This window comes from Solanum lycopersicum, chromosome 10, assembly GCF_036512215.1.
Source record: "Solanum lycopersicum chromosome 10, SLM_r2.1".
NCBI classification, from domain to species: domain Eukaryota; kingdom Viridiplantae; phylum Streptophyta; class Magnoliopsida; order Solanales; family Solanaceae; genus Solanum; species Solanum lycopersicum.
Window position 1 is genome coordinate 7,511,364 of NC_090809.1, and position 27,011 is coordinate 7,538,374.

General features: G+C 34.2%; 2 protein-coding genes across 2 annotated transcripts; one reads left to right on the forward strand and one right to left on the reverse strand.

Moving 5' to 3' along the window:
* The first annotated feature begins 6,557 nt into the window (after positions 1-6,557).
* LOC101245893 (small ribosomal subunit protein uS15) lies at positions 6,558-11,971 on the forward strand. Its single transcript, XM_004248514.5, has 5 exons — positions 6,558-6,757; positions 6,851-6,923; positions 10,193-10,331; positions 10,417-10,603; positions 11,664-11,971. Exons 1-5 carry the CDS (start codon positions 6,735-6,737, stop codon positions 11,695-11,697), a joined length of 456 nt encoding a protein of 151 aa, XP_004248562.1. The 5' UTR covers positions 6,558-6,734; the 3' UTR covers positions 11,698-11,971.
* A 2,474-nt stretch (positions 11,972-14,445) lies between these two features.
* Positions 14,446-16,265, reverse strand: LOC101245594 (UDP-glucuronate 4-epimerase 3-like). The gene has a single exon (XM_004248513.5). The coding sequence runs from the start codon at positions 15,972-15,974 to the stop codon at positions 14,667-14,669; it is 1,308 nt and encodes a 435-aa protein (XP_004248561.1). The 5' UTR covers positions 15,975-16,265; the 3' UTR covers positions 14,446-14,666.
* Between the last annotated feature and the right edge of the window lie 10,746 nt (positions 16,266-27,011).

Sequence of the window (27,011 nt, forward strand, 5' to 3'; positions counted from 1 at the left end):
AATACAAGCAAAACTTCAACCTTGAAAACCCCAAATATACTTGTAGCTTGTAGTCATTTATAAATATACATCCGGTTTTTTTTTTTTGGAATTAGATTGATTTCTTTTCATTTGTGTATTCATATATTTATATATTCATATTCACAGACCCACTTGCTTTACTGATTGTTCAAATTTAAAAGCACAAAGCTTACTCGAACATCATGGATCTAAAAATCGAAGCTCATTGAAACGTCATTAGATCCATGGTTGAACCTTTGAGCTCGCCAAAATCAGTTGCAATATAAATTAAAAGTAAAAAATATCGAAAATGGGTAAGGTAAAAATGTTTGATTCGATGTTCGTCAACGACTGATTTGGAGTTTTAGATGGCTGTTTTATGGTGACTTAGATATTTGTTTGGTGGTTGTTCTTTGTCGGAGATGGGTTAGTTGTCAGGAAAAGAGGAGGGGATGATGTTATAGAGGTAGGTCTGTGGTGGTGATAGGTTGATTGTTCTTTGTCGGAGAAGACAAAGAGAATTGTGATATAAATTCAAATGGATAATTTTTCTAATCAGATTAGGGGAAATAGTGGGTAGGATTTAGATTGGAAGAAAATATGATTATAAGAGAATTTTAATAATTTTGTTAAGGACTAATTTATGTAAAATAGAGTTAATATAGAAAAGTTAATTAATAAAGAAAAGACAATAAAAAATAAAAAAATTATAATTTATAATATGATGCTGACATGGCGCTGATATGTAATACACCACCTACTCTGAGAGTGTTGGTATGCATCTCAAGATGGTATTAAATTCACTTTTAAATAAATCCAAAGTCATATGCGGCCACTCAAACTTGTCCCGATTATTCACTTAGACACCTCAACTAGACGTACTACCTATTGAACACCTCAACCACCCCAGATTTGAACCGTAAAACCATTTTTAATCACTTTTCATTAATTATGTGGAGCGTGTAGGTAACTGCCTCACGTGTATCTGACGTGTATTGAATGACCATTTAAAAAGTACCACGTGTATCCCACGTGTATTTGTTAATGCCTAAATTTGGGAAAATTCCCAAATCGTTAACTTTCATAGAACAATTCTCTTTCTCTCTCTCTCTCTCTAACTTCACAATTTTTTTTGATTTCAAGCTCTCAATCTCGCGACTCATTCCAGTCCCTTGTTCGATTGTTGTTTGATTCCTCTTCTTCGTGTTACGATCTATCCTCCTGTAAGTTTGATTTTTGTTTCTTTACATGCTTTCTTATATGAATTTCATAAAGCTTTGGTTTTGTAAAAATGTAGGGTTTGCAAATATTCTGTCCATTCTTTACTATTACCCAAAGTATGATTTAAAGCTTTTTTTTTAGTTGTTTGCATGAGTATATTCCGTTAAATCTAGGGTTTGGTTGATATTTTGTAGGGGGCTGCTAATAATTGACCATATAGGAAATCATATTTACGAAGATTTACCATGGTGAAATCTTATCTGAGTTATCGGTTGTCCCTACTTATGTTGGAAACTGTGAGTCTGCACTCAGGTATATCATCAAGGACCACTTTTTCCATTTTGGAACTATTGTATTATACTAAAGAATTAGGGTATGAAACTGTTGAAGGCTTTTATGTGAAAGATTTATTGAATAAAAAATGGATCCTAATTACAACTGACCAACATTTACTACACCTTATTAAAGACTTAAAACATGAGGACACTTTTGAAGTACATGTCTGTCATGTATTATATGAACCCTTACTTGACACTGAGGTAACTATAGGATATCTAACTAATAGTGAAGATGGTGAGGTTGTTAACTTAGGTGAAGAAGGTGAGGCTTGTAACCTTAGTGGTGAGGGTGGTGAGGGTGAAGCTGTTAACCTTACTGGTGAGGGTGAGCATGTTAACCTAGGTGGAGAGGAAGTGGATGATAACCTCGGTGGAAAAGATGGATCTGATTTCTTGAGTAGTAATTCAGATTTAGATATACCTTCAGAAGATGGTTCAGATATTGATGAGGAGCTGAGAGCATTTAGAGAAGAAAGAAGAAACAAAAAAAAGAGAAAAAAGGCTACTAAATTTGAAAAAATACCAGTTGGAGAAGCTGGTGGTATAGATAGAGACTTTGAGGATATTGGAAAGAACAAAACTGACAAATATGCAGGAAAATTGGGTTGAGATGAAGATTACATTGATAGCTCTGAATGTTGGAGTGATGATAGTGATGAACAAGTAGATGTGGATGCTATTAGGGAAGTAGACATACCTGCTAGAAGGAGAAGCAAAAAGGTTAGGTATGATGAAGATTGTGAAGTGTCAATTTTTGAGCTTGGAATGGTCTTTGAAGGTGCACATCAGTTCAGGAAAGAAGTGGCAGATTATGTTGTAGAGTATAGAAGACAGTTAAAGCTAAGCCCAATGAAAAACATAGAGTGAGGGTGGAGTGCAAAAATGTTAAGTGTAAGTGGTTGTTATATGCTTCGATTGACAGGGACTCAAGTGATTTTATTGTAAAGAACTATCATCCTATTCACAAGTGTATTCCATTAAACAGAAATAAGTTGTGTAATTTCAAAGCTTATTGCTAGAAAGTTTAAGGACAGAATTATATCTCAATCATACATAAGGATTTGGAAAATTCAAGATTTGGTTAGAAAGACATTGGGTCTTTATGTTGGTAAGACTCTTTGTTACAGGGCTAAACAGAAAATTATGAGGGAAGACATTGGTGATTGGAATCTGAAATTTGCCAGATTGTGTGACTATGCAGATGTGATCAAACAAACCAATCCTAGAAACTCTTGTTGGGTAAAAATTGATAGGAAACTGAACCAGGGAAGAACCTTTTTGTGTATTTTTATGTATGCTTTCATGCATTTAAGCAAGGATGGTTAGAAGGGTGTAGGAATATAATTGGATTTGATGGTTGTTTTCTCAATGGAGCTTGTAAGGGTGAATTATTAATTGTTATTGGAAAGAATGGGAACAATCAAATGTATCCCATTGCCTGGGCTGTTGTGGATACAGAAACAAAACATAGTTGGAGCTGGTTCATAAGTTATTTAATTGTTGATCTAAACTTGGGAACTGTTGAAGGTTTGACTGTGATGTCAGATATGCAAAAATTATTGTTTATACAATTTCTTCTTTTTTTAGTTTTAGTTTTACTACTCCAATTACTTATTCTATATATACTTTTTGTTAGGGACTTATTCTTGTATTGTTAGAGTTGTTACCAAATGCTGAGAAAAGAATGTGTGCTAGACATATATGGAGTAATTGACATGTTAACTGGAAAGGATAAGAAAGAAGGAAACAATTTTGGAGATGCTCAAAGGACTCTTTTGAAGTCAAGTTTGGTGAAGAAGTTCAAGCAATGTCTAAGCTAGGTAAGAACGAAATAACAGAGGACTTACTACATTATGATTACCATAAATTGGTGTAGATCTTTTTTTCAGACTCATTCCAAGTGTGATGTTGTAGAAAATAATATGTGTGAGACTTTCAATTCACGGATCTTAGTTGCTAGACATAAATCAATTATTAGAGGATATTAGGCATAAAATGATGAACAGACACATAGACATGATCAAATTTTCTGAAACATGGATATCAGACATTGCACCTATGGCAAGGGCAATACTAGAAAGAAAGAAAGAGTATTCAAAGAACTGTAATGTTCAATGAAATGGGGTGAATGGTTTTGAGATTAGTGATGGGGAATACTCATTTGTTGTTGACTTGGAGAAGAAGCATTGTGACTGTAGGTTGTGGATGTTGAGAGGTATTCCTTGCCCTCATGCTATTTGTGCTTATTATTACTTGAATCATGATCGTGATCAACATGTAGAGCAGTGATATATGAAAGAAACATTTCTCAAGGCTTACAATCATTTCATACAACCAATACCCAATATGAGAATGTGACCTAAAACTACAAATCCATAAATAGAGCCTCCAAAACCAAGAAAAATGCCAGGCAGACCTGGCAAGAAGAGAATAAAGAGCAAGGATGAGCCCAAAAAATAAGGAAAATTTCCAGAAAAGGAGTAAAGATGACATGTTCCATTTACAAGAAAACTGATCATAACAAAGCTGTGTGTGCAAGAGTAAGCAATACTAGTCATATTCACATTTGTAAATTGCTTAAAGTTTATAATCATATGTTTTATTTTGTGGTGACATAGTATGGGAGGGGGAGCACTTCTCAACCTACAAGTCAAGGAAACAGCCAACAAAGTTATTCTCAAACAAGAGTAAGATTTGCTTTACATATTCATTTGCCTTAATTTTCATTTAGATAGTTATTCATATGTACTTATTTTTTGTAAAACAGGTTAGAACAGAAAGTTCTGTTTGTCCTGATACCAGTGCTGTGCCAAAAACTACCCAAACAACAGTAAGATTAGATAGTGGCTAGCCTTTAAAAATTCATTTGCATTTTAAGTTTGTTCTACAAGTTTTCATATATCCTTATTTATGTTATATAGTCTACAATGGGAGGTCCATCTACAATGGGAGGTCCATCACATTCTACTTCCAGAACTACATATGCAACTACACAATCAAGTCAACCAACTTTTATTTGTGCCGACACAACAACTGTGCCAAGAATTGCTCAAAATAGGGTTCAAGTTGGAACTGGAAGAGGATTGGGAAGAAAAAAGCTAATGCAAGAGGAACCCCATTTTTTACAGAAAGGAATAGTTCTTCTAGTGAATTGCCACCTTTATCAGGTCACAAGAGACCATACAGTTCTGCCTCATTTGCTGCTGCTACTGAATAAAACAGAAGGCCTGCAACTGGTTTTGGTGTTTACTCTAATCCTACAACTGGAACCCAAGTATTTAATGTATGTTCACTTAACATGTTTACCTGTTTTAGTGTATATTTTATAGCCTTATAATTTAACCTTATTTTACACTTTTGATCTTATATTGCAGCCTGGTACATCAAGTGAGAAGATTCTACATGGGCCAACAACATTGAAGAGTGCTTCACCGGCCAATATAGACATTGGTTTTAAACCTCGTGGCCTAAAATGGAAGGAAAAAGATGCAGTTAGCACCTCACAGTTACAACAAGTGAAAGCTAAAAAGAAAAACTAAAAGTAGTTCATTTGGGAAGTTGTTATGATTTTGGCCCATGTTAAATAGGTGACTATTTGAAAACAATTTACTCTTTGGTTTATTTGAACACTCGTCAAATGTATTTTTGAACATTGTATTTGTGTTAGCAAGACTATGAATTTTGTAAGACAATGGTTTTCTATTACCTCTCAATGCATTTGTGTTATGTATTTCCTTTACTGTGTGTTATGTATTTTTCAGTCATGCATTTGTGTTATTAACTTACTTTTTGAACAACAACTACACTACCTTTCAATGCATGCCTTTTGTTTTTGTCAATAAGACTACTGATCAATTCAATTCCAAAAAAAATAATTCAAAACACATAGCAAGTGATCAATTCAACAGAGATCAATTCAACTCAAACTTCCAATTTGATACAAAATATGAAGGACATATACCAATTAAAACATCACTAATTGATCTAGAATAGCTACCTAACTACTACAAATCTAAACAATTAAGTATTACTATCCTGGACTATTATCAACTACAAAATATTAAAGAACCATTTAATAGTTAGTAGACAAAGAAAAACAATCACAACTCGATTAAATTTGACATTTTCCCAATCCCTTTGGAGTTCAACTTCCTTAAGCTTCTTGTTCAATACCATCAATTTCACTTCACTTTCATTCAATTGAAATTTCAAAGAATCTTTTTCTTCTTCAAGCTCTTTCACTTTTCTCTTTAGTCGATCTATTAGATTTTGACCGTCTACGAGTCTATTCATTGAGGATGATTCATCAACATTTTCAAGCGACGGATCAATCCATCTAAAATATCCACATCCACCATTTTCCTACAAACCATATAACAGTAGTAAGACGTAATAAATATACAAAAATATTGATTTTTCAAATAGTACAACAAGAACAGTTTTTGTTCGAAAAATAACAAACCTTTGATGATTTGCATCCAAAAAATCAACGACCTGGGTTCAAAGGAGTCCTCGAAGTTTTCAGTCGACAATAATAACCACACTTGCATATATTAACTTCCTCGATATTCACTGAAATTTGCAACATTTAATAAAAGAGAATCGATTTAGAGAAGAAGAGAAAAACTTGGATATTTAGAGAAGAAGAGAGAAACTTGGAGATTTAGAGAAGAAGAGAGAATTGGAGATTTAGGGTTCTAAATGGATTTTGGGGAAGAGAAATTGGGGAAGAGGATTTTGGGGGAAGAGGAATTGGGGGTTTCACTTCAACTTTAACATTGAAGTATAATGTTAACGTTGGTGCCATGTAGGCAGGGTAAAAATGAGAAAAAACAAATTCACGCACTCCAGTTGCGTGAATCACAAACGATTTGAAGCGTGAAACTGATTTTTTAATACAAGTTTAAGGAGATTTTATGCCTTTTTGCAATATCAATATTATTACGATAACATATTCAATAGTATTCTTATACATTATACCAAACGATGCATTAGTGCATATTTTGAGCTCTTTTAGATGGTCTAATATGCAATTCAAAATATATTAAAGGAGTTGATAGCAAATAAAGTATTTATATTAAAAAAAAAATCCTAATCTCGGCTCTTTGTCCATTCTAGGGTTTCCTTCTTCAGAGCTAACCGGACAGCAGCCCCAGAAACACACCGGCAGCGAAGATGGGTCGTATGCACAGTCGAGGGTTAGTTCATTCATTCTTTCTTCATCTCTGTAAACCCATAGGTTAATGGAACAATGTAGTAATACTTATTTTGCAATTTTGTTTGGTTCACAGTAAGGGTATTTCTGCTTCAGCACTCCCATACAAGAGGACTCCACCAAGTTGGCTCAAAATATCTGCACCAGATGTAAGTAATTACTAATCATTTTAGTATAATCGCTAAGGAACCAGATCATATTTTTATTGGAGTAATGGCTTGCTTGTTTTGTAATTATGATGCTACTGTAGATTTGCGTTCTAATACTTAAACACTTGGGTTCATGTTATTTGATTAATGTTGTTTTCCTGTTAAAATATGCCAATTGAAGTGCCATATCCTGTTTGCTCTATTGTGTCCCTCATTTGACTAGTTGGAACAGTGGTATTTGAGGAATGTGCTATGGGGGTGTAGGTGGAATTCACTCCCGTTTAATTAAGATTCTTGTGCTTTACAACATGCATTTTCGAAGTAACATTTAGCTAGCGTTTGGCCATAGATATTGAAATATTTTTGGCAAATATTATTTGGATAAAAATTTGGGTGAAATTTTACCATGTGTTTGGCCATAGAATTTGAGAAACATATTTCATTTTTTTAAGAAATATGATTTATACCCATAAGTTTTTAAAACTATCAAACTAACCATAAATTTGTATTACATAGCACAATAGAAATCTCATGTAACAATATTTATGACTTCCGCAACAAATTAACAAGAATCATTACAGTAAATATTCGTATAGTGAAAAGGTCTTGGTACTAATCATGATAATGAAAATACAACTAATATAAATTCGGGAAAAAAAAGAGAAGAAAACAAAAGGAAATAAATATTGCAATCACTGAAGAACCTATGCTTTCTCTCTGAAAGAGCTCAACCTATTCTTTAATATAATCTTCCCACATTTTATGAACAATCTCTTCTCGATGAGCTTGCATTTCCGAATCAGATGATCTAGAAGATGAAGCGATGTTGTTTCCCTGAGCCAATAGTTCGTCACTTTCATCAACAACCATATCATCATTTTCATATTCATTGAATATTCCATCACTACTTTGGTGTTCACGTAAAAAATTATGCAATACAGCGCAAGCAATTACTATTTTCACTTGCATGTCACATTCATAGTTGTTCATGCCTTGTCTTAGTATTCTGAATCTACTTTTCCGCGCACCAAAAGTTCTTTCAATTACATTGCGTAGAGAAGCATGTCTATAGTTAAATAGCTCTTTTCCATTCTTAGGCTCTCTTTCACTTCCTCGGTAGTCCTGCAAATGATAGCGCATTCCTTTGAATGGAGTTAAAAATCCTCTTGTGTTCCGTAGACCAGCATCAACAACGTAATATTTATCTACCAAAATAAAATATTGAGTAAATTTTCTTATATTGAATAAAAATAGAACTACTAATTTATATACCATGTGATGGGAGATAAATGAATTAGTTGGTATTAATAAATATTATTATTTTTGTAAAATAAAAAGTTAAGGGTAAAAATTGAATTTTTAAAACTTTCCAAATAATGGAATTTGTCCCAAATACTAGTTTTTTCTAGTATTTGGGAATTTGGAAAATTTGCCAAATAATAGAAATGTGTATGGACAAACAAAATTTGCCAAGTTTTTTCCCAAGATTGATGTGCAAAATCTATGGCTAAACGGGCCCTAGTTTTCTCTGTATAGTGGAAAAATTCAGTCTTGTACTGTTTAGTCATTGAAGTTTATTTTCTATGATTGAAAAGATAAAAATAAGGTGTATGTGTTTGCTTGGGTAAGATGTGGCTTAACTATGCTAGGTAAGGATGTAGTAATGTGACAAAGACAATGAGAGACTATCCCTTCACCTTATTCGCTGTAAAGCTATGAGCCATTTTACATTTAAAGAATGTGGCTTGTAAAATGCAGGTGCATTTTGGTTTCCTGTAGTTTATAAGTTAGCACAAGAACATATTTCCCATCACTAGTGTTAGTTGAGAGTTTCTTTATCCTCCCTCGGTTCCACTTTATGTGGAAAAGTTTGATAGGCATGGAGTTTAATTAATGGGAAAAAACTTTTGCCAAATCACCTAATTATATACCACGTGTCACTTATACCCTTGACAGCCCTTTGGTTAGATTTTTAACGGAAAACATGGTAAAGAGCAATACAGAGTCAAAAATCGACTTGATATGGTTCATCTTTTGTCTTCACATTGACATGGTCACATGGGGTGTCCATATCACCAAAAATTCATTTCCAATATCTAATTCAATTCCAAAATCCTTAGTTGCCCCGCTTTATTATCACGACCATCAGGTCTTTCCCGAATCTGTGAAATATATTTCAAATTTGTAAGCTCTTTAATTGAAGAAAAACTCATCTTTCAACTCTGTCTTCCTTCTTGGGGATCAAGAAGATCAAGGTTCCAGTGTTTTGTTTGTAATCCTGATGGTTAAGAACACCATTCATTTTGCAAGCAGTTGCCAATTTCTGCGAAATTGAGTGGTTATATTCATCACCTATAGGTTTTGAATCATGTGTGTGTTTACTGTTAGTATTCTATTGACTTGGTTGAATAATGTTGCTTGATATCTTCAATGCATCTGTACTAGTTGTTGTTGGGAGCTAGTAGGCTGTAGGCGTCCTGTAGAATTAGACGAGGTTGTGCGCAAGCTGGCCCTAACACTATGTTTCCAACAATATGCCTAGTGTAGTCTCACTAAGTGGGAGCTGGGAAGGTACAATGTATGCAAACCTTACTTCTACCTCAGAGGTTGTTTCCGATAGACCCTTGGCTCCCTGGACACCACAGTTATTTAAAAAAATCCATGCGTCTGTATGGTGGTTTTGGTAAACAATGCAGTGATTTAAGAATTTCTCTTTCTGTTTGCAATAAGCAAATCCGCGGGAAAATTAAGTGGAATCTCCACAATAGTGTGAGGAAAAAAGGGGGTAAAAACCAAATCATGCACAAACATGTAAGAGATCTGACATGTTGTAGCTTTATGTCTTGAACATTAACTTTCTATCTAATAAATCAATCATATATTGTTCACTTTTAAAGCTAATGGGGTCTGAGCCAGTTTCTAAAGGAATAATAAGGGTGATGTTCGAAATCCTAAAATTTTCAAATTCAGAAAACTGCCACTCTTTTTGGAATAGACTAAAAAGGAAATGTTGCTATATAACTGGAATGGAGAGAGTAAGAAACGGTTGAACTTCTTCCTTTGTGGATCAGTTGAACCTTTTCCCTTCACTAGCATCAGTTGAGCTTTGTTGCTCTTTTCTGTTTATTTAAATTAGGGAACTTCAGGAAATAACTTGTCTGTTTTCTGCTAAAATTCAAAACATTACCCAGAAATTTATGTGTTAAGATTGAGTAATATGATGCACTTATTTCTAGTATTTTAATGAACAGCATTCTCTTGTGTTTCAGGTTGAAGATAACATCTGCAAGTTTGCCAAAAAAGGTTTAACACCCTCTCAAATTGGTGTTATTCTTCGTGATTCCCATGGCATTGCTCAGGTGAAGAGTGTAACTGGTAGCAAGATTCTCAGAATTTTGAAGGCTCATGGTACTTATTTGGTATATGTGTTTTTAGTAGATATTACTTGTCTCATGGAAATTATCTGATAATATAATGATTCTTAATTTTCTAGGACTTGCTCCTGAGATTCCCGAGGATCTCTACCACCTTATCAAAAAAGCAGTTGCAATCCGGAAGCATCTTGAGAGAAACAGGAAAGACAAGGATTCCAAGTTTAGGTTGATTCTTGTTGAGAGCAGGATTCACCGACTTGCTCGCTACTACAAGAAAACAAAAAAGCTTCCACCAGTCTGGAAGTAGTAAGTCCAGTCTTTCTATTTGACTTTAGTAGTGGACGACTGCTTTGGTTTTGTTTTATTCTAGGTTTATGTTGCACTTGCAAATATAATATGTTAAAATGGTCGATTCTCTACGAATTAACTTCTTTATCTAAGCATGCTGATAATTCTCTCATATTCTCTATGAATTAACTTCTTAATCTGCTGATAATTCTCTCATATTTTGGTGAAAAGGTTTATTTCAGTTGAAGAATGTGATTCAGCGACTGCAATGATTATTTCATTTGCAATATAGTAATACATCTTCGATTTCCTGTTAGAGACTATTTGTGTGGTTCTATGGAACCATTGTGACACCTTGATATGAAGTGTTTGGTTTCAAGGGACTGGTTGTCCTCATTTGGGTTGTTTATAGTATACATGCCGAGGCACCCTCACTTCTCTTTGTTGCTTGAGTTTGACAAAAGTACATATTCATCCTTCCACTATTGATGGGAAGTACACAAAATGATTTATGGCAATCTTCATTTTCTTGCCAACCTTCAACCTAGTTGCCTCATATCTGATATTTCTTTTTTATAACTTGGTGCATGAGATAGCTTTAGTGCACCTTGACTAATTTCGTGAGGTACCTGCCGACTCTCATTAGTATATGTAGTGGCCTCATATCTTTGAGGTTTGGTTTCATATTCATACGTGTATCAGTTTCGCAGACAGGTCTCTTGGATCTGTAGGATGATTGGACATGTTTGTGCAGCTTACAACCGCTTTAGATCCATCTGTATGAGTCCATACTGTCTAATGACAAGACCTTTATAGGGATGGGAGCAACCACATTAGGCTTTGTCAGGTTGTTGTTTCATATTCTGGTGGAACTTAGGTTGCCCGGAGAAATTAGAAAAAGTGTTCATTTTTCCTGTCTTATGAGTCAGGTATTTACTGAAGTTGGTGCAGCTTTTTGTGTGCACATATCTAATTATGTGTAGGTCAACACTGTTTTTTTTTTGGTAACCCTCCTATCGAGGTCTTCTCTCAAAATTGTGATTTGCTTATACTAATTTCACTTTTTTTTTGGTTGCAGTGAATCTACCACTGCCAGTACTCTTGTGGCATAAGAGATGACAAAGGGAGCATTCAGAGTGCTACTTTCTTTGCCAAGTCATATCTTAGAAATTCTACATTAAGCTGTTTTGGCATGGCCAGGATACTTGATTTGGTGAACAAAATTATGTACTCGAGGAGATGATAGGGGGCTTCACGTAATTTCTTGTTTGAGATTTTGACATTGAGACTTGTTATCTGTGGTATACTTATTTTAGTTTAGCTATGTTTTAATTATCATCTTGTGAAATTCTCGATAATGGTTATACTTGCCGCTCTGGTACTGAAGACCTGTGTTATACTTTTATTTTCCATCCTTGAGAAGTCCAATTGAGCTTTCATGATTCATATTGCAGTTACAGAAATAGAAATAATGGCCATCTCAGGCATACTATTAATAGGTTATTTGGCCCAATCGAGCAATGTTTGAGCAGTTGCTGCCTATATATGAAACTTTGTTTAATTAACCGCAATTGTATCCTTGGGTATGGAGTTGCTTTAGGTATGGAGTGCTTTAGACGCCAATGTAGGACCTTCCGGTGTAAATTCATATTTAGTCGTGTGGGTATTGGAAACATTACTGGTGAATATTAGGCCTGTTTAATTAGTAAGTCTTAACTGTATATACTAGAGTGGTCCAAGTGTGACAATCCAGCCGTTGCAATCATTTGCTATTACTCTATTTTAAAATAATGTTTGGTTTAGCTTGTGGCTATATCAGTTATTTCATTGAATATTTAGGTAGATCTTTGATTATTTCATAGAATTTGTAGGTAGATGAGAAGAATAAATCTAGCGCTTCTTGCATACGTTAGAGAACTATTAGTTATGTGGTTTCTAAATTACAAATTAAAAGTCGTATTAATTTTACACATGAATTTATTTCCTTACTAGCTAGCAAATGTTGTATAAATTATGCGAAAAAATGGGATGGAATAATTTACTTGGGTGTTGATTTGATCAGCAAAATACTCTAGACATAATCTCTAAGCTGAAATCGTCGAGAGAGTTTTTGCAATTGAAGCTCAACAATAATACTTCAAAAATTGAAGTTATATTTGAATATGCATTATATATGTATAAAAAGAATAATATGAAGTTCTGTTATGAGAGAAAGAAGAGCATTTGAAAAACTGTTTTAGGGCCAAAACTGCTTTATTTCGTTTTTTGTTCTTCAATTTATTCTAAAATTCACCTCATATTTAGAATCTTAAACGTATTATGCTTAATTTACTAGTCGTATTCTCTTGGTGTCATAGTGACAACATATACAAGTATAGATAAAAACAATCTTTTGATACAAGTAAGGAATAACTGCCAAAGCATAATAGGAATATCATGTGTTATGGACTTAGATTTTAACTAACGTTCCGTTATGTATCCCAAAAGAATTAAAACAGAAAAGAAAAGGTAATGCTAGATTGGACAACTTTTAGAGAAATCACCGACTATGACTATGTAAAGGGGAATAAATTACAAGGATAAAGGAAATTGCAAACATTTATCTCATGTTTGGTTGGTGAGTAAAAAATATTTTTTGGAAATAATTTTTAGTGTTTGATTTATCGATGAAAAATATTTTTGAGGAACATCTTTTATTTTTACTAGAATACAAAATAATTTATGAAATTGAAAATATTTTCTAAAAACAATTTTTTTTGGGTGGTGGTGATAGGGGGGGGGGGTAGTGGGGGGGGAAGGGGGCAGAGGGAGGGGGTAGGAGCGACAAAATAAAAATTTGAAGTTGATAGTATTTTTAAAAAATAAAATTAATCTTTTTTTGGGGGGGGGGGGGGGTGGGGTTTGGGGTGAGGGGGCTGGCCTGGGGGGGGGGGAGGTAGGAGTTTAAAAATAAAAATTTGTAGTTGAAAATATTTTTAAAAAGCAAAATTAATTTTTTAGGGAGGGGGGGTGTTGAGGGGGGGGGGGTCAGAGATCGAGTGAAAAAATAAAATTTTGAAATTGAAAATATTTTTTAAAAAATTGATATTTTTCCCCAAAAAAGTTGTAATTTGAAATTGGATGAAATCTTTGAAAAATGTTTTCCTTAATTTTTAAAGGGAAGTCATTTTCCTTAATTTTGAGGAAAAAACGTTGATTTGGAAAACATTTTCCAAAACTTTTGCCCCAACCAAACATGAGAAAATTGAAAAACATTTTTCATACCAAACACACTCTATGTCCTTTTTGGAAATAAAAGTTTGGATTTTGGGCTAATTTCGACGATATGAATTAATGATTTAAAAATTTTAGATAGATTTGAAGTTGAAGTTGTGTTTGAATTTGTAAGTTGTATTTTTTAATCAAAAGCATGAAAATTCGCAATTTATGAAATTTACCGAAAAATATAATAATTCAATTCTCATACCATCGTACCGAATGAGCATATCATAATACATAAACAAGATATCAAAATTCCAAATGAGTCACACCAATAAATCACATATCTTCATTTTTGTTTTTTAAAATAAACATTTGTGATTACAAACATCCAAATATATATTACAATGATTCACTGGTCAATAATGATAGTAACTAGTTATTCCTTAATATAATCATTTCAACTGGCATAGAACAATCCCTTCAGGTCAAGCGTAAACCAATGACACTACAGAAACTGGCCACTAGCTGATCAAACCACTTAAAAAGTAGTTGGTGGATGTATAATACATGTATCTTATGTATATACTAGTATATAAGTAGAGTATATTAATAAGCAATTGTCTATCAATCATGAGCTCTGTAAAACTACAACAATGGTATAATAAAAGTTGGTTTCAGGTTGCATTTGATACAAATTAAATTTCCTGAAAAATTACAATGTCAATCAATCACACAGCTTCATCGTGGGATCGTGTATATATATGCTCAGTGTATCCCATCATTAGAATATAATGAAATGAAGAAAATTGTGGCGATACACGATGTATGCTTAAAACAATAACATGAATGTAAATGAACCAAGAATTGAAAGAATGTATGATCACTGCGCGCTCTTCTTTCCCTCACCATAGTAGCTAAGGTACCATCGAACGAATTTCTTAAGCCCTGTCTGTAAATCTGTTGTAGGCTTATATCCAAGTTCCCTTTGCGCTAAGCTTATATTAGCATGAGTAAACTGAACATCACCGTTCCTTGGCAACTTCATCACAGCTCGTTTAGCTTTCACCTTTAGTAACCTTTCCAAAATGGTAACAAGATCCGAAACAGGCACAGGAGAAGTGTTTCCTAAATTGAACACGCGCAATTGAGCAGGACCTTTCTTTTTCCCACCACTTCCCGTGCTCTTCTCAGCCGTGTCCAACGCTCCCAAACAACCCTTTACTATGTCATCAATGTAGGTAAAGTCCCTAGCAACAGTCCCATGATCCGCTCCCTCAAAGATCGATATAGACTTCCCCTTCAACATATCCCTCGTGAAAAAGAAATACGCCATATCTGGCCTGCCCCATGGTCCATAAACAGTGAAAAATCGCAATCCAGTAAGTGAAAGACCATATATATGATTATATGTATGAGCAATTTCTTCGCCCGCTTTCTTAGTTGCAGCATATAGACTAGCTGGTTGATCTGTTCTATCTGACTCCGAAAACGGAACCTTAGTATTCAATCCATAAACAGAACTTGATGATGCCCATACAATAGCAGGTTGAGGATTAGCATTTTTGCAAAATTCAAGAAGATTAACTAAACCAGCAATGTTACTATGCACATATGAGCTAGGATTTTCCATAGCATATCTAACACCAGCTTGTGCAGCCAAATGCATAACATGACTAAATTGCACAATATCGAATAATTTCTTTAAGAGGGCGACATCATTGATGTCACCCTCTACAATGTAGACCCCGGCACTCTCTAACAGAGTTTGCCGGGCTCTTTTCAACGATGGATCATAATAATCATTGAAATTGTCTAACCCCACAACGCCATCACCGCGTCGTTTCAACGCAGATGAAACATGTGTACCTACAAAACCAGCAGCACCAGTAACCAAAACAGAAATACCATTTGTTGACCTGATTTTTGCTGAGGCTTTAATCCTTTTCTCCCAAGCTGGACCATCATAAGAACTTGTTCTAAGAGATCTTCTTGAGAGATCTGAAGATACAGGGGATGAAGATGAAGATGTTGATTTAAAAAAACATATAAAGATCAAACCCAAGAACACAAATGACCAAAATGTAAGCTTGGCTACAGAAAAATGAAGCCTAAGCCTATTATAATGGGATTTTTCCTTAAACTTTCCTGGGGTTGATGGAATATTGTCAACGTGCTTCATTGAGGACATGATTCTTGAAAAATCTTGAAATTTTGAGCATACCCCAATTTGTTTCTTGAAAAAAAAAAAGAGAAGCTAAGTGTTAGGGTTTGGAAAATGCCTTCTTTTTTCCACCCATTTTGTTAAAGATTTGATTTTTTTGGCTATGGAAATGGAGAAAAGAAGAAATGAAGGGAAAAAAAAGGGAAGAAAAGGAAGGAGCTGGATAATATGGAAGCTTTAGGCCCTTTATTTATGGGAATCTAATGGTTTCTTGAAATGATTGTTAATTGGATGTTGTTGGAGGAATGGTGGTTTTACTTTTGTGGGGATGATTGGAGAGGGGGTGGGGTATATAAGGAGGGGGTGGGGGGTGGGGGTGGACTAATTGGGGAGGGAGAGGAATGAGGTTTGAAAGAATTTACTATTAATATAGAATGATGAAGATTTTTGAGGTGGACTAATAAGGAAGGAAATTTAGTTGAGAGTCAAACAAGAATATAGTAATTGTTACCTTATTTTCTTTATTAAAATTTTTTTGCAACTATTTTATTTCATCATTATTTTGTTTCCTATTCTAGAGGAGGACAGTGAATAGTGACCGGACGGACTCAACAAGGTTGAGGGCCTAAAATCAAATTTAAAGAGGGGGCTCTAATATCTTTTTAAATTCTTTTCTTTTTTTAAACAAAAATAAAATTATGTATATATTTATTTAAAATTTATTTTTAAAAACTTTTTTAGATGTGAGGTCATTAATTACTATCTTCTAATTGATTTGTTCAAATAATTCTTTTTCAATTGATAATATAGCTAATGCATTTAATTTCACATTGTTGATTTTAGATAAGATTTTATCAATTTCAGTTTTGAAATTTTTTTCCGGCGAAGACAATAATTACAGGATTTTAAACATTATTCTATAAGCAATATATGTATTAGAAAAAGAATCAAGTCTTTTTATTTGATTGAGTATTTCCATTAAATCATTCTCGTCTACTTGCATTATTTCACTATAATTAAAACGAGAATATATATACTTGCTAACTAAGAATATCAACAATAATAAAAGTTCAAGAAAAATTATAAAGTAAAATCAGAATAATAAAACCCTGCTCACGAATTTCATAAGTTAATAACATAAGGTCAATTTTTAGGAGATAAATAAGAAAACAAAATTTCCCACATAAGAAAATTATTTTCAAAAAAATGTTTCATTCCCTTAGAAAAGTGAAAAAAACTAACAATTATTTTTTTATACTTCTTACATGTTCTTCTTTAAATTTAAAAATAGTGTATATAAATTTAAGTCATGTGTATAAGTTTATTTTAAAAATTGGGCCCAAAAAATTATGAATTCCAAGCGATTACTTTAGTGGTCTAGTGATTACGACGACATTGAATAGTGAAAAAATAAGTACTTGCGAAGAGTGCTATACAATGAAAAGTCACATATTGAGAGAGAAAAATTACTATTTTGTCTCTATCTTTATACTACTTTTCATATATTAATTTTATTTTATAATACATTATGAATTCAATACGAGACTCTAATTAATCACTAAGCTAGATGAACAAGTATTCCTTTATTACGTAAGGTGTGATTTGCTTAAATCATATATCTAGACTGTTTGAAATAATGTGAATGGACTGTCCATTCTTAATCTTTATTACAATATTTTTGTGCATAAATGAATTAAATTACATCTCTCGATCATGTCCCACTAGTTATATTTGGCAAAAAACAACGAAGAAGAATCTAGAGTTGTGGAGATGTTGATACAGGACCCTGAACTCCCTACATCTTTTCTTAGAAGGCTTTGGAATTTTGTAGACTTATAGAATATACTAGAACAGAGACTAAAATGTAAATATGTAGGGACTTGTGTAGTAATTATTATTTACAATTTGATCCACTATAAATAGAGAGACTCTCATTTGCAAAGTCATCCAACAAATTGTAAGTAATCTTCCAAGCAATGCGAAGCCTTTCTTTACAAGATCTCCTAGTTTTTCTTCCATTCTCTTAGCAATCGTAGTTTTAAAGGGCTTACTTGAGCTTACAAGATCGTGAAAGATTTGTGAGTAAGTTGTCAAGTGTCACACGGAGCATTAATGAGACACTAAGTCCCTGACTACAACGTGGTATTAGAACAAAAGTTTGATATTAAGAGAATGACCAACGAAGGAGACACAAACGTCACTAGCACCACTAACGTCAAACCGGATGGTGGAAACAACAACCACAAGGAAATTAAGCACCATAAGAGTAGCGAGGAAATGCTTCTATACCAAACGAGACGCTAACATCTAACCCGCTTTCAATCCTTGAAGCAAGTGGCAATGATCATGATGAGTAGGTCATTGATGTTACACCTGGAGTAAGTGGGTCGCATGGGTTGACATGGCGAGGAAGGTCGTGGAGATTTTAAGGAAGCTCTTGAACAAGGTCGATGACTTCACCCTTGAGAAGAATGATAACATTCGCAAGGAGTTGAAGGGCCGCTAGCATACCGAGTTTGAGATGAATGAGGACATCACTTCCTTGCAGTGTCGTTTCATGAAAGCGTTGAGCACGACTTGAGACCGTGATGACCGAGATTAAAGCACTCAAGGAGGGTGCGAAAGTTGGAGGATTGTCGTCGTTCGACCGAGATAGGGAGGCCACCACCCAGGTGTGTTTGGTATGAAGGAAACTATTTTCCTAGAAAACAAGTAGATATTTGACTTATTTTCTCATGTTTTGCTAGTGACTAGAAAATTTTTCCGGAAAAATATTTTAGTGATTTGGTTTTTGAAAGAAAAATATTTTTGAGAAATATATTTTATTTTTTACTAGAGTAGAAAATAATTTTGAAGTTGAAATTTCTTTTATAAAGCAAACTTAAAATTAGTGGGTGGGTGGGTGTTGAGGGTAGGAGTGAAAAAATGAAATTTTGAAGTTTAAAATATTTTTCAAAAACAAACTTAAAATTTTTTTGGGGGTTTGGGGTAGGGGTGGGGGTCGAGGGTAGGGGTGAAAAAATTAAAATTTTGAAGTTGAATTTTTCGTTAAAAACAATATTAATTTTTTTCGGGTGGGGGGCTGGTAGGGGGTCGAGGGTGCGGATGAGAAAAATAAAATTTTGAAGTTTAAAATATTTTTTTTAAAAAAAACTTAAATTTTTTTTGGGGGGAGGGGGGTTCGATGGTAGGGGTGAAAAACTTAAAATTTGAAGTTGATTTTTTCTTTAAAAACAATATCAATTTTTTTGGGGGTGGAGGTGGGGGATTGATAGGGGGGTAATAGTGGGGTGGGGGGCTGGTAGGGGGTAGTAGTGGGGTGGGGGGGGAGTCGAGGGTAGGGGTGGATGAAATTTTAAAGTTCAAAATATTTTTTGAAAGTATTTTTAAAAAAAGGATAAAATGCATAAGTACTCCCTCAACCTATGCCTAAAATTTCAGAGACACACTTATACTATACTAAAGTTTTATTACCCCCTGAACTTATTTTATAAATATTTTTAACCTCTTTTCGACTTACGTGACACTAATTTGAAAAAAATATGTCAACATACATTGGACCCACAAGATAGTGCCACGTAGGACGAAAATGGGTAGAAAATTATTTATAAAATAAGTTCAGGAGGGGGTAATAGGACCTTAGTATAGTATAAGTGTGTCACGAGGATTTCGGGCATAAGTTAAGGGGATACTTGTGCATTATCCCTTTAAACAATAAACTTAATTTTTTTAGGATAACAGAGGCTGGTAGGGTGGGTCGGTGGGGTGGGGGCTGGTAGGAAGAGAGTTTTGAAAAATGTTTTCCTTATGTTTTGAAGGAAAGTCATTTTCCTTAATTTTGAGAAAAATGATTTGATTTGGAAAACATATGACCCAACCAAACATGAGAAAATTGGAAAACATTTTCAAAAAAATGTTTCCCTTAATACCAAACACATCCTTAGAACAACCCCAAACTCTTCACTTCAATCATTTTGATTTGATTTTTAATTTCATGTTATTGAAAAACAATTGTAGAATAAATGTTTTGGCTTGGCTAGAAGAACAATTTGATTATTTTGGTGCCAATTTACGAATGTTCCTCTAATATACCCTTAATTTCTATTTTGACACTTTATCTCAACTTTATTCTATTTCAACCCTTTAATTTTATGGGAAAATGCACAAGTATCCCCCTAGATTATGATTGAAATTCTAGACACACACAATTAACTAAACTAATGTTCTATTACCCCCCTAAACTTTTTGTAATTTTGTGCACCTTTTTGTCTTACCGTGCGTGAGATATTTGGATGCCACGTAAGCCAAAAAGGTGCACAAAATTACAAAAAATATAAGTTTAGGGGGGTAATTGAACCTTAGTTTAGTTAATGTGTGTTTTGAAATTTCAATCATAATCTAGGGATACTTATGTTTTTCCCCCTTATTTTTCATATACCGTTTAAATACAAAAATATTATCCGTGGTAAATTATCTAGTGCATGTTGATGAATGTCAAAATGACGTGAAATATTCAATTAAATAACACTACATGTTTTTTTACATACCATTTCGATTAACGAGATTTAATTCAAATACTCAATTTCTAATTTTTAAATCAACTCAATAGGGGCAAAAGAACCCATCTTCAATATTAAAAAAAATCTTATTAGTTCTTGATAGCACTACTACTAGAACAAAATCTAAAACTTGATTGATTTCACTGGGCTGTCAATAATTTTCTTAAGAAAGAAAATTGACGGACTATTAATATTGTTGTTATATTTCACATAAAGATACAGTGACACTCATATATATATATATATATATATATATTTTCTTTTAAAAAAAAAATCATTACTGTTCTTCCACTTCACTTTTTTTTTAGAAAATTAAGGATGATTGTAGATATTTAAAATGCAAAGTGACGGTTGAAGAGCATAAATAAGAATAACGAAAATATAAGGATTAGTATTTAATGTTTAGATGATACACAATAAATAGAGTTGAAAAGCTAAAATAGAACAATGTTATGTCAAAATGAAAATTGGAGGCAAGTGAGAGGGGCTATCTATGTATCAGACCAATCAAAATATACATTGATACATTTCATCAATTTATGCATGTATTTGGCGTTAAAGATTATACATTTGGTATCAACATATGCATTGATACATTTATCAATTGCTCCTAAGGGTAGCAATTTCAGTCAATATAAGTGAAATGACATTGATACATTTATCAATTGCTCCTAATGATAGCAATTTCAATCAATATAATTGAAATGAATCTATTTAACTCATACCAAATTAAATGAATCATTAATATCCTTTTAAACGAATAATATGTGTTTTAACTTGGGAAAATATGAAATTTAAGCTCACATAAATATGAATTAAATTGGTAAATATGTAAATCCATAGACTCATGTGTCACTCACTTAAAAAGAAATTTCCTAATTGCACTATTTGCTCTTGAAAGTAAAAAATAAATAAATGGGGTGGGGGTGGGTAGAGGGGGCAAAAACACATGTTTATTTTTTTTTTGAAATTCTAAATTTATTTTATATATATATATATTTTTTGGATTTGTGATAGGCAGTGTGGTAGAGGGCGAGTGTCCTAGAGGTGGGGTGGGCGAGAAAATATTTTCTTTTCATAAAAAGTAATTTCCTTTTGAATTTTATTTTTGGGAGGTAGAGGTGGAGGTAAATGGAAAAAAATTAAACTTCTTTTTTTTAATGATTTTTTTTTTCAAAAAATGATGAGGTTGAGGTATTAACAATTTTGCTTTAATGTAATATTTTGAATTTTAGGAGATTAAAGTGAGTTATAATCATTTATCCAAGTCATATTTGATCAAATTTATATTTATCCATATTTAGATGGGTAATTGTGATCTAATCTATTTTAACACAATTCATCAAAATTCGATCCAGTTCATCTATCTGCTACTCCTAATTACTTCTAAGCATTATCACCATTGAGCAGAAAAAGTGAAAAGACCCTACCTTAACCCTTGTTGAAAAATGAGCTTTTGCAAATGAAAATCTCAATGAAATAATGATAACTAAGATAAGAATTAACTAGAAAAGGGAAAAAAGGAAAAGAAGCTAGCTAAGATAACACTAGATAATTTCTTTCATCAGAAAGGATAGAGAATCTTTAAGTACATTATATAGCCGTCCAAGGATAGTGACCTCTCTTGGATGCTAGCTGACTCATATTACTAAATAATAACTCCAAGGACTAAAAATGTAAAGCTAAACTATTATAGAACTAAACTGTAGTTAATGAAATTAGTATTTAAACTACTAAAACTGAAATGTAATTTTCTATTATCTTTTACTAACTTTCCCTCCAATCAGTTAAGTTTTTCCTCCACAACATACGAAGTAGTTCTGGGTCAAAAATGCAACATTTCTTCCTCCTTAAAAAAGGACTTCCTTGTCCTCGAGAAATAAATGTTGGAAACCTCCGCTTAATGGCAGCTAAGTCTTCCTATGTAACTTTTTCAGGCTGCATATCCTTTCAGATTACTAAGACTTGAGCAACTGTTTTGTTTCCTCTCTTGATTAACCTTCTGTTCAACACCACCATTGGATCTACACAGTAAGGGATAGCAATGTCAACCATAGGTGGATGATTGAAATTTGAGGTATCTCATAGCAAGGCTTAAGATATGAAACATGAAATGTAGGGTGCAAAGCAACTTGAGAAGGAAAACATAACCTACACGCCAGCCTTCCAATTTTCTGACTTATTTGATAGGGACATAATACTAAGAAGATAACTTGTTGAAAGGTTGATTGGATAGAGTGACCTGCCTGTATGGCTGAATTTTGAGATATACCCAATCACCTTCAGAAAATTGTCTATCACTCTTTCCTTTGTTAGCTAGATCACACACCCAATGTCGAGACCTAGTCACATGAAACTTCAATAGTTGAGTCTTGAACTCTATTAATCAAGCTCTTGTCCACCTCTTCATCTACATCCTCCCCTGGTAGATATGACAAATGATTAGGAGGAGGTTTCCCATACAAAGCTTCGTAGGGACTCGTTTGAATTGTTGGATTGAAGGTAGAGTTATACCACCATTCAGCCAACGCATAATACATGCCCCAATCCTGCTGGCTATCTGCGCAAACCACCTCAAAAACGTTTGCAATGTTCTGTTTATAGCCTCTATTTGACCATCGAATTGCGGGTGGTAAGAAGTTGATGTACTGAGCCACCTACCATGATTGCAAACAAGTCTTTCTAGATGCTACTAATGAAAATATGGTTGCTATTAATAAACAAAATTTCAGGCATGCAATGTAATCTATAAACTTGATCCAAAAACACTTGTGTCACAAATGCTTATACAGATGAGTTAGGACTATGAAGTGATCATATTTTGTCAGCCTCTCTACTACCACCAAAATAATAGTTTTGCCCTTGGACATGAGTGATCCCTCAATGAAGTCCATATTGATACTGGACCAAGCTGAAGAAGGAATCTGCAGAGGTTGCAACAAGCCAGGAGAAGTTGCAAAATCACTTTTTTTTGACAAACTTCACAATGTCTGATATAGTTGACCACATCCTCCTACAGTCCCTTCAAGTAGAACAATCCAACCAACCTTCTGTAAGTGTTATCCATGCTAGAGTGGCCACCTGATGTTGTATCATGCCACTTGCTAATCAGATCCCTTCTAAGTTGGATATCTTTGCGCACCATTAATTTCCCATACTTCCTCAATTGTTGTTGAATGTAAGAATATCCCTTGTAAACCTCTACTTGTTCCTTGAGGTGCTCAATTAATTTAGCTTGTCCTTCATCATTTGACCAACTATCTCTTGTCCTTCAAACATGAAGAGTCTATAGGGGCAACAACAACTACTATTGCTTAAAGCATAAGCATTATGGAGAGAGCATATGCAACATTATTCTCCCCTCCTTTCTTGTACTTTATTTCAAAGTCATTTTGCATAAGTTTAGCCACCCCTTCCATTTGAAATCTAGTATGTAACTTTTGATGTAGAAGGTATCTCATCAATTGTAACCAAAAATCCATTAAATATTGATTCCATTAGTAACAACCACTGCTAAAGCCAGAAGTTTCTTGTCATACATTAAAAGGATTAAGTGCTTACCAGATTTTCCCTTGCTAATGAAAGCTATATGATGGCCTTCTTGGATTAGGACTGACCCGACACCCAAGCCACAAGCATCAGTTTCCACAATGAACAACAATGTACTAACTGGCATGACAACACCTTAGCAGTAGTTAGTGCTTGATTTAAGTAATCAAAAGCATTGGTTACCTTATCTGAACATTTGAATCCTTTCTAAAGCAAAATTTTCATTAGTCTACTAATTGTACCATAGTTCTTGATGAACCTACGATAATAACCAACTATATCGAGGAAATTTCTTAGTGAGTTGATCTTTCAGGAATAGGGAACTGTCATATTGTTTCCACTTTTTTTGGATCAGTAGCCACCCCCTTTGCAGAAATAAAAGAGCCTAAATACTCCACTTCATTAGCTCCAAAAGTGCATTTTCCTTCCTGACAACCAAATTATGTTGTAATAACTTAACGTTGATTTTAAGTGTCTCACATGCTTCTGTAAGCTGAACACCAAAATATCATCAAAGAACACTAGAATAAACTTATTCAAATTAGCCTTAAATACATGATTCATTACACTTTGAAAGCTGGATGGAGCATTAGTTGGGCCAAATGACATTATTAGGTACTCATAATGTCCAGAATGAGTCCCAAAAGTTGTCTTGTGAATGTCATCCTCGGCCATTTTGATTTAATGGTAACCTGACCTTAGATCAATTTTAGAAAAAATCTTGGATCCCAACTCATCAAATAATTCCTCAGTGATTAAAATTGGGAACTTTTCCTTGATGGTTGCTTTGTTTAAAGCCTCATAATCAACAAAAAGTCTCCATTACCAATCTTTCTTCCCCATGAGCACCACTGGTGAACAATATGGACTAAAACTTGCCTAGACAATACCTTGATCCAGCAGTTCCTGCACAAGTTTTTCAATTACATCTTTTTGCTTGTAGAGTACCTATAAGGCCTACAATTTACTGGATTATTAGTGCCCACTAGAGGAATTCTATGGTCAAAGGATCCCCTAGTAGGTGGCAGCCCTTTAGTTTCATTAAATAGTCGACTGAATTCTTCTGTGAGAGCCAAAATTTCAAGATAACCCTCAGCATTAATTTCTACTCCTATAGCTTTTTGTACTACTTTGATCATGAATAACTTACTAACATTCTACACCATCTTACCCAATTTTTTGACTACAATCTTGACCTGTTCCATCTTTGCCAGTTAACATGCATTCCCTTCCTTGGTATTGATACTTCATGATAAACTTTCAGAAATCGAAGTAAAGATCACCTAGAGGTTTGAGGCATTGAACATTTAGTATGACATCACATGATCCCAATGGAATAAGAAAAGAATCATCCTTGAAAGTGGATCCTCCTATCAACTAGTTGAACTCTTTGCAAGCTTCAACATTTTGCCTCATTCCCCCATCTGCAACATTGATAAGTTGAGGATTTACTGTCTAGATTGGTAGTCCCCACCTCTAAGCCAATTCTTCCTCTATGAAGTTATGGGTGCTACCAGGGTCAACAAGATGTTGAGTAGGCCTTGATCACAATATCCTGTAACTCTCAAGGTGTGGTAAATAGTCACGCCGATAATAGCGCAGAGAGATATTTCACAGACTTCCGTCTTCACCCAATTGTATTTCTTTCTCCTAGGGAACATCATCTATGATGATCACAACATCCTCCTCCACCTCCAGTAAATGCAGTTGAGTTTTTGATGTACATTTGTATCCTGACACAAATTTTTCGTCATAGAAAAAAAAGTCCCTTTTGTCTCTTTTCATTCAACTTAGATTGAGATAATCTTCTACCCTCTCCCAATTGAAACTTCTTGTTGGTTCTGCTTTGAACCCTATATCCTTACTCCTAATGTGTGGAGAATACCCCTTCTGGTAAGGGTTTCCCCCTTTGGGCATCAAACTTTTAGTCAATTTTATTTGAGCATGTAGTTGAGATTCTATGTTCCTAGCCAACTGGTAGGTTCGAGGCAAGGTAAGGGTCTGTGAGACTTGATAGTGAAGCCAATCTCAAATTTTAGCCATGTGATGAATTCACTAATGACATGCTCAGACAGTACAGATAGCCTGATCATAATCCGATCAATTTTTCTTTAGTATTCTTTCATTGAACCTACTTGCTCACTAACTTAAACTCCCACATGGGATCATCATAATCATCACCAAACCTGTCCACCAAAGCATACACATACTAATCCCAAATGGGATATAACTTGCTTTCTCTACATTTTATATAAAAGAAACACCATTTAATAGCAATATCATCAAAATGTAGGCATCCACCCTCACCTTTTGGGCATAAGAGGTGTCATCATAAGAAATGAATTGGTCTACCTTATACACCCAAGTTCTTAAATTGGTCCCATCAAATCGAGGAAAATCTACTTTTGTAAGTCAAGATAGAGATCCACTACCATGGGATACATGTGAGTTAGGGATAGGGTAAACAAAACCTCCATGTTTTTGTCCTGTTGTTCGAATCTGCCCCGGATACATAGGAAACTGATGTCCTCCATAACCCCATGTTGTTTGAGGGTAATGACCTCCTGTTGGGGTATGATATTGCCCAGATAGATATTGGTAACCTATAGGACATTGAAACATGAGGAGGGGGGGGGGGGGGTTACCAGTAGAGACAGTAATAACCCAAACCAATGGGGTTTCAAATATCACCAGGAGCTTCACTACTTGTACCCCTTTTCCCTTTTCCTTTGTTGTACTGTTGATAGACTCACACAGTGCATCTGTGACCTTCTCATGTTGTTCTTTGATCTGGTTTTGCCTCATATTGAATGTTAGCCATCTCTAATGTCATTCTATCAAACATAGTCTTAGATCTCTATTATATCATTAGCCATAGTTGAATATACACAGAGCTCAAGAGAGTGCTTTGATACCAAATATTGCAAACTGAGCTTTTGCAAATGAAAATCTCAAT

Bases quoted from the DNA above. Each gene is read 5' to 3' on its own strand.
- LOC101245893 (XM_004248514.5), top strand. From the start codon at position 6,735: ATGGGTCGTATGCACAGTCGAGG. The intron at 10,332-10,416 runs GTACTTATTTGG...TTAATTTTCTAG, and splicing joins CAGAATTTTGAAGGCTCATG to GACTTGCTCCTGAGATTCCC. The intron at 10,604-11,663 runs GTAAGTCCAGTC...TTTTGGTTGCAG, and splicing joins CTTCCACCAGTCTGGAAGTA to TGAATCTACCACTGCCAGTA.
- LOC101245594 (XM_004248513.5), bottom strand. From the start codon at position 15,974: ATGTCCTCAATGAAGCACGTTGACAATATTCCATCAACCCCAGGAAAG.